This window comes from Otolemur garnettii, unplaced genomic scaffold (assembly GCF_000181295.1).
Source record: "Otolemur garnettii isolate 467f Iridium unplaced genomic scaffold, OtoGar3 scaffold00010, whole genome shotgun sequence".
Lineage (NCBI taxonomy): Eukaryota > Metazoa > Chordata > Mammalia > Primates > Galagidae > Otolemur > Otolemur garnettii.
Window position 1 is genome coordinate 30,308,246 of NW_003852405.1, and position 8,547 is coordinate 30,316,792.

At 33.2% G+C, this 8,547-nt stretch overlaps 1 protein-coding gene across 1 annotated transcript in view; it reads right to left on the bottom strand.

Annotated features, from left to right (window-relative positions):
* MSH4 (mutS homolog 4) overlaps positions 1 to 8,547 on the bottom strand; it is a 42,435-nt gene that overhangs the window by 10,784 nt on the left and 23,104 nt on the right. Inside the window, exons 9-13 of the mRNA XM_012801678.1 lie at positions 8,057 to 8,193; positions 6,899 to 7,002; positions 5,743 to 5,867; positions 3,848 to 4,048; positions 1,314 to 1,432 (exon numbers count right to left, since the gene is read on the bottom strand). Of these exons, the coding sequence (XP_012657132.1) occupies positions 1,314 to 1,432; positions 3,848 to 4,048; positions 5,743 to 5,867; positions 6,899 to 7,002; positions 8,057 to 8,193 (686 nt within the window). The remainder of the gene's footprint in view (positions 1 to 1,313; positions 1,433 to 3,847; positions 4,049 to 5,742; positions 5,868 to 6,898; positions 7,003 to 8,056; positions 8,194 to 8,547) is intronic.

Here is an 8,547-nt window from a genome sequence, read left to right on the forward strand (position 1 = left end):
AGGCAGAAGACTTGCTTGAGCCCAGGAGTTGGAGGTTGCTGTGAGCTGAGATGCCACGGCACTCTACCCAGGGGAATAGCTTGAGGCTCCTGTCTCAAAAAATAAAAATAAAAATAAAAATAAAATAAAACTCTCATGACTAATAATTTGAAAAAATAGCTGATGTGTCTATAACAGACATATTCATATGTGCATGAGACAATCCAGAATAAATAACCATTATCTAATGTCTTTTAGATATCATAAAATAAAATAAAGCAATGAATTAAATGCTTAAATAAAGTACAAAGATGGTCATTTTCTTCTCTACAAATAATGATCAATTGCTGTCATAAAATATGCAAAACCATGTCTCAATTTTTTTTTATTATCTTTTTATATCCAGTAAAGATAGAAAAAAAATTAGGAAGAGCTACTGAAGTCTTGATTCTTGTTTTAACAAATAAATTTAAATCCTTGACTAAGAAAGCACCAAGAAAAATCGACAGAAATACTCATTCCTCTATGAGGATTATTAACCTCTTCCTCAAAAAACAGAATTCTACCTTTATCATCTTATGACACAATACTAACTTTCCTAAGCCATTTTACCTTTCTGTGAAACTATGCTTCTTAAGGGTGAGGACCATTTAAAAACATATGTTAAGTACCTAGTGTATGGCTATATTCTCCTATATATAGTCAATACACAATAAATAATTACATAAATTATGGCACAAATGATAACTTTATTCACTTCCTATTTACTTGCAGAAAATTATCTAATTGCATAATGATCTAGTAATTGCTACCTAATATAGCCATCCCAAGAGCCATATACTTAATTCCTTGAGCCTTCAAGCCTACTTGACATTTGCTCAGATAAGAAATAGGTGATAATACATACGTTGGTACCAAAAGTAAAAGTTTTATAAGGACAAAGAACAGGTTGATTTTAGAAAGACTTCTCATATCGTCGTCTTTTATTTTAAAATCAAGCCTATGAGGAACAATAAATATCAAGCAAATTACTGCTGAACCAGTCACTATTTTCTAAAAAGCCTTTTATATTCCATATAAAAACTTATAAGCACACTTTCATCACTCGATAGCACTATGTTTTTTCTTTTAAAACTGCATTTTTCAATATAACATTCACTTCGTTTTCCACATGAGACAGAAATTAGGAAACTGTCTTTGACTGCCCTCTGGCTCTTAGAAAGGGGTATGAGCACATCTGCATGCTTTAGTGCAGGGTCCTTTCCTACACGTAAGGTAACTGGCCACTAGTGGAAGAATTTCTTTTTAACATCAGAACAGTTTTGTTTGGGTACCTCTTTCATTTCCTTCATAAACGTTGATGAATTTGTTTCAATATCATCGTCATTACTGATTCTTGTAAAAATCTGCTTAGCGATTCTAAAGGAAGCATATTCTGCTGGAACATAGGATCCTGTAAAATAGAAGTTATTGTGTTAACTAATCTAAAATACTCATCTTTTTAAAACAAATCAACCTAATGAATGCACCCATCTCTATAAACAATGAGATATAAAAGGCATTCTGACATTATGTAATATCATAACACAGATAAAATATCCAGGTAGTTGAATAAGAAAATTATCATCTATTCAAAACTCTGGCTAGATAAAATGGTGAAATAGTGGGAATAAAGAAACAAAGCCAAATTACTCCAGAATTTAAAACAAAGAATAAAGGAAAAAGCCCAGCTCTGAGGAATAAGGCAGAAAAAGAAAACATGTCAGGGTGAAATCAAAAGTACAAGTGACACTGATGGCAACAGTAATTATAATGACTGTGCTGCCATTTCACCTGCAAGGCTATATTCACTGTCTCTAATTCTCAAGATTCTCCATTGAATTAGTTATTATTTTTCTAATTTTACCAATGAAAAAGTGGGAGCTAAGGATCACAAAACTAGTTAGATGTACCTCTTCCATTCGTGGTCATAAACCTAGAGCAGCTTCTAATACAATAATGTCATGATAAATATTTGCTAAAAACAAATAATGAAGTTATGAAGTTAGAATTAGAGTAAGAACTGTCTGGCTCAAAACAAAAACAAGAAGAAACTTGTTCAGATATCAGGAATGACGTTATCTTCTTAAGATTCTGAAGAAGGTAGGGCATTTTGCTAATTCAGGTTGCTGTGAGCTATAGCAAGAGAGGCTGAGGCAAGAATATCACCTAAGCCCAGGAGTTGGGGGTTGCTATGAGCTGTGACGCCTCAGCACTCTACCAAGGGCAATAAAGTGAGACTCTGTCTCTTAAAAATTAAAAAAAAAAAAAAAAGAAAGAAAGAAAAGAAAAGAAATCTAAAGTTTAAAGTAACTTATGAAAGACTACACAGCTAGTACCAAGATCTACCTCCAAAGTCTGTTCTTAACTTCTTAACTTTTAGGCCCTTAAGTCCCACTTTGCTTCTTGCTCAGACCATATGAGATATTATATATACTTTTAGGTGTTTCAAAGGTTTAAGATGGTCAGTGATAAGAGAAATAGAATAATTATCATCGAATACTTGATGAGTTACTATCAGGAAAAGACTAAATAATTCTGTGATACACAGACGATAAGAAATAGGACTAACAAATTGGGTGGTGCCTGTGGCTCAAAGGAGTATGGCGCTAGCCCCATATGCTGGAGGTGGCAGGTTCAAACCCAGCCCTGGCCAAAAAAAACTGCAAAAAAAAAAGTATTAGGACTAATAAATAAAAATTATAGAAAGCTCAGACTTCAGTTCAGTATAATGAATGCTCCAATGAGAATAGCTGTCCAACAACTGGACAGTCTGTTTTCAAAGGAAAGAGATCCTCAAAGCTATTCAAATAATTGTAGTATTATGTCATATGAGAAGGGAGGGTAGGGAAATCAGCTAAGATGTCCTTTCAATTCAAATAAAACTCAAACCTCAAAAAACTTTACTCTTTATTAATTTATTCATCTCTGATTTCCACTTGCAATACATTTTCAAGAATAAGATTGTACCATACCACCAATACTACTGCTGTGTTCCTTTTAGAATCCATTGTATTATTAGATCAGGGTTTCTCACTCAGGACACTACTAACATCTTGGGCTCAATAAATCTTCCTTCTGTGTTGATGAGGAAAGAGGGGGCCGGAGGGTCTGGCCTGTGCACTGCGGGTGTTCAGCAGCATCCCTGGACTCTACACTCCCCAAGGCTGTGACAATCAAATTCTGGGGATTGGAGGACCAAAACCACTCCTGGTTGAGAACCACTGCATTAAGACCACACATCTCATCTATGATTCATATAGTCCTCAAAGAAACCCAGTTTTCAGAAATAGGGATTAAGTTGTGCCTGTACATCAAGAAATACATGGCAACTCTGGATGAGTGACAGCCGTCTACACGCATGTGGGCACACGTATACATACACTATATCAACTGCTACAGCCGTGTTACTGGTACCCCTCCAATTAAAGGATATGTTTCTTTACCCAAAGTTATAATTTTGGGAAAATCTCATATGTTTATAAATGACAGCAGGTTATCCTCTTCATTTCATTTTTTTCTCATACCAAAGTTTGTTTCTGAACCAGAAATAGTTACAGGGCTCAATTTAAACTATATAACATTAATATAGTAAGGACATTACTACTTCTGTTAACAGTCCACAAAATTGTTAGTCCGGTGAAATCCAAGTTGGTGGAGCTTAATCAATACTCCAAAGTAAAAGTTTTAGTCTACATACTAGACACACAATTACACTTTTAAGTAAAAGAATCTACTCCTTATTGTTGTTGGGTTAAGTAGGCACCAGGCACAAAACACTTTGAAAGGAAAGCTGAATTGGTAACTGTAAAGTAAAGCCATAACTTACCAATCTGGGCCATAATCTGACAAAGAGCAATCTGTTTTAAATACGTGGATTTCCCACTCATATTTGGTCCAGTTATGATCAAAAAATTACTCCCTTCTGTAATATACGTATTATTGGCAACAGGTTTTTCCATAGCTATTTTTTCCAGAATGGGATGCCACCCCTGTTTGATTGCTAAAGTATCAGTAAATTCTGGCCGAACTGAAGAAAAAAAGTAAAATGATTAATATATATACCTAAAGATTCTGTGGTGTGAATGCAGTTTACATTAGTGGTTTTCCTAGAGTCAATTTGGGACAATAAAATTAAGGTATTATTTTTATCCAAATCCTTACCCAAATCCACTCTAAATTGCAATGGATACATTCCAATCACTATCACAGCTTTTATTCACTTCCAGAGAATTCTAGAATTTAGTTCCTTGTTATTGTGCTGAGCTCCAAAACAGTTCATAAAGTTTTTAGGATTATATAGATGAAAAGCCCTAAGTAGATATTGATAATATTTTTAAAATAACAATTGGTTACCACTACTAGAGAATTGCACATTTACTTATTCTATCTTAAATATTCCTTCAAATATTACCCTACCTTAAACATTATTTCCCTACTTTAAATATTATTTCAAATTTGTCATACTTTAAATATCATTTCAAAATTATCATACTTAGCTTTTAAGTGGGGTGTAAATATAGAGTAAAACCAAATACAAAACTAATTTTCTGCCTAAGCTCTTGGAGAAATTTTGTCTAAAAAGAAATTTCAGAAGATAGAGTAAATCAGACACAAAAGATTTGCTGATTTATAAAAACTAGTAATCAGGTCTCTATGGATACCCTCTGAGGTGGAGAACCAAAAAAGAAGGTGGAAAGACAAGTGAAACCTGCATATCTCTAAATAAAATTCAGAGATAAACTTGAAAACATTCATTTTAAAGATGAGGTTGGTTAGGGGAAAATTTTTTAAGTACTTTCAAAAAGTCATAGGTTTAGAGTTCAGAATGGCTCCTCTCAAACTAAAATGTAAAAATATTAAATCTTTTGTTATCTAAGAAAACTACTATTGGAGTATCTGACCCTAAAGGTAAGTTTTTGACCTTTAACTATATTAAAAAATTTTGGTCTATAAAATACCAATAAAAAAAAATTAACATTTTCATAAGAAAAATGAAAATAAATCAATGTAAAGCACCCCCAATAAAAATAAATTGACATAATACTTGGGAAAAGTTACTACTGATTTTAACTAGAAATTTTAGTATCTTGATGTTATTAAGTCTATAATTATTCAACCATAATTATCATCTACTAGTCCTATAAATTTGCATACTAGATAATGGTTACTGACATCGTTGGTTGGTTAAGAAATCTCAAGGTGCTAAATTGAGATGCTCATTCAACATAAGAAAATGATTTAACATTTGTATTCAAGGCTTGTTTGTGTGTACACTTGGGATACAAAAATAAATGACATAATTCCCGATCTCAGAATGCTCACAACCAAGGAGCTAGTGGATGTAGACTCTCACTTTGGAGATTCATTTCTTTCTATTAGTATTCGTCACGTTGCTTCTACTGAGTATTCAGATTTGAACTTTAAAATTTGGATCATTGTCATTTTCACCAAGGATACGGCTCTACAATCTTTAGAAAACCTTTAGAGTTTCTTGCAGATTTTTTCTTTTTGAATCACTAATTTCTGAATGAAGAATTTTTTGATTTTGAAGAAATGTTAATTTCATTTTTTCAATTTTGTGTCTTAGTCTTTTCTAAGACCATAAGAAAGAGACTATATTTGAAGTAAAAAATTTAAAACATTCATAATTTCATGTAAAATTCTTTAAATGGAATACAGATTTTAGTCTGCAACATGTTCATTTCAAAGAAAGTAACTTACCGTAGTCAGAAAGGGTGCAGGCATGCGCAAATGACAGCAGCATGTCCAGCATGGACACAGTGTCAGAGAGTTTGTACAGGCAATGAACATGCTCGTAAACCTCACTCAGCAGCCTGCACACGATCCTGAAAGCACATGTGTGGCAAGATATGCAACACTGCATTTTTAAAAGGAACACAAAATGTAACACAAAATAATATTAAATTAATTGCCTGAGGCAAAACAATATTCACAGTTGAGTTGTACACTACCGATAAAGTCTGTTGCTCAACAGTCTCATTTTAGAGATAAGGGAATTGAAGATTTTGCTCTAGGTCACAACTACTTAATGGCAAAGAATCCATCTTCTGATGTATTAATACCATCTTTTTGAAACAACTGCTTTATTAAATAGTAACAAAATAAATGTTTTTTACAAAATAAATTTTTATTCATAAAAATATTTTAAATGGTCAAATCAAGCCCTCACTATATTTGGACAGATCCCATCTGCTAATTATTTTGTGTTTTTGAAAATGTTAAATTCAGCACAAAAGCTATTATGTATTTTCTCCCTCATACATTTTTCTTCTCTGTCTCTCTCTCACACATGCACAGACACAATATCTGAATAATAAGGTTTTTATGTAGTAGAGTTATACTGTGATACAGTGCAAAGTTTTTCCCATACAAAGATAAATATGTACATAAGACTTACTACCTATTATAATGTCCAGGGTCCATGCCCTGAAGTTGTTTTGAATGTCTAACTTTTATTTGTATATAATTTTAACCTAAAGAACGTTCTATTTCTCTTTTTACCTGTATTGCTACTGTTTCATAAACGGCAAAAGAAATGACACTATTGTGAGGTTGTTATGAAGTATCAAGCTAAGGGCTTACAGGGAAAGAATAAACTGAATGAACCCCATGGTGTGCCAGGAGCAAATTCTACATGGTGGTGGAATGTGCATACACAAACATCGGTTATAATGGCATCCTTTTGCAATGACATTTGCCCCAAAGCTTCTGTGACACTCAGTGATCCTAACCAAAATGACAGACCTTTGCTAACATTTATGATTCCACAATGGTCTATTACCATACAGAAAGTCAATTAATAAAATGTATCACAGTTCCTCAATTTAAATCACTTTAACATTCAAATATTTCTTACATGTAAGTCATGTGATAGATTTCTCGCAAAGACTCTTGGCATCTTTCATTCATTTTAATTAAATCTGCTGAAGTAAAGCTATAAGAATTTTTCACTTTAGAAATCTACCAGGAAATTAAAAACACATGTTAAGATACATGCACACATACTTATGAAATAAAACATAGACTTTAAACAACAGAAATATAGGCAATTAGGTTAATCACTTTAATCATTGAGACACAATATCACAAAGAAAGTACTAATGGTTGTGAAAGATAAAAAGAAGACCACTTTGAAGTGTAAAGCAAGGTATTTTTTGACCTACTCCATCTGAAATGATGCTTTTGATAGGTCTTAAAATGGCTCGGCAGAAATGTTAAAACACTGCATCTTGCTACCTAGTAACATGCACGATGGACGCCAGTGACCCTCACTCCACCTCTGATCGCTGTCTCAGCCCTTGTCTCTCACCTGAACCGCACTCACTCAATCTTTAACCCCATTCCTGAGTTTGAGTTTCCACCTGTTCTTTACTAGATCCTTCTGTGGTTTCCTGATAATACAGTGTATATGTATGTGTGTGTGTGTATGAGTATACACATAACATATACTCACACACACACATGCCCCTAGAAGCTAAATGGTTTGTTTTCATCAAAAAGTATTCCCTGGAAGCAGAAAAGCAAAGATGAGAGTCAATTAGACTTTCCTAAACTGGTATATTGTGGAGGTGATGACATATATGCAGGAAAAAGTATTTCCATGATCTAAAGGTTCAGAAATATTTGACTTTTTAAAGTTAAATAGATGTTCACTTCAGGATTTTTAAACATTTAATAGACAAATATACCTTGAGAACTACTTAAAACAAGAGGTGGTGCAGTGTTTTCCTAATTTTTTTTTATCAAAAATACTTTTTGGACTTCATTTTCCTTTCTTTCCCCTTCCCATCAAACTCTCAGAATTGTGGGAAACACTGAGTTTGGTATTTCTCAGGAAAAGCTTCTAAATCACTCTGGGATTAGTATCAGGTTAGTTAGGTGGGTGGGTAGGAGTGGAAGCAGTAATACACAGACATCCTGAAATCTGGCATGTAAATCTTACGGAATGCCTGAAAATATGTAAATGGAACTGCAAAATCAGGAACGATCATTTCCTAACCACTCTAGAATGAACCTTGATAAATTCTGAAGGAAGCTGATCACTGGGCAGAGCTGTACAGTCTGTAGTCATCTGGATAAAAAATCCCCGAGCAGAGCTAAAACTTGTTCTTAAAGGAAGATTGTATTTTTCTCCAAGTTGTGATATCATTCCTAGTGACCAGAAACAAAAAAATAAAACAACAAAAAAAGAAGGAACATTAATGAGAAAATTACTTTTTCTGTTTAAAGTCATACAATTGTTGTTATTTTATATGTAAGTGTGAATACCTTGTTACTATTTTAAATGCTAATGAGTTTTAATGTCCAAAAGATGTGGTTAAGGATTCTTTTTAAAGAAGTAAAAACCAAAAACAATACAAAGGTACTCATTCTGATAAGTATTTTTTAACGGAAAAGAAGTGGCAAAAATTTAAATTAGAAATATAGAACAAAAGACATTGTGTAGTATCTGCTTTAGGAATACCAGGGTTTTTAACAACATGCCTTCTGCTTTTTTAAAAAAAA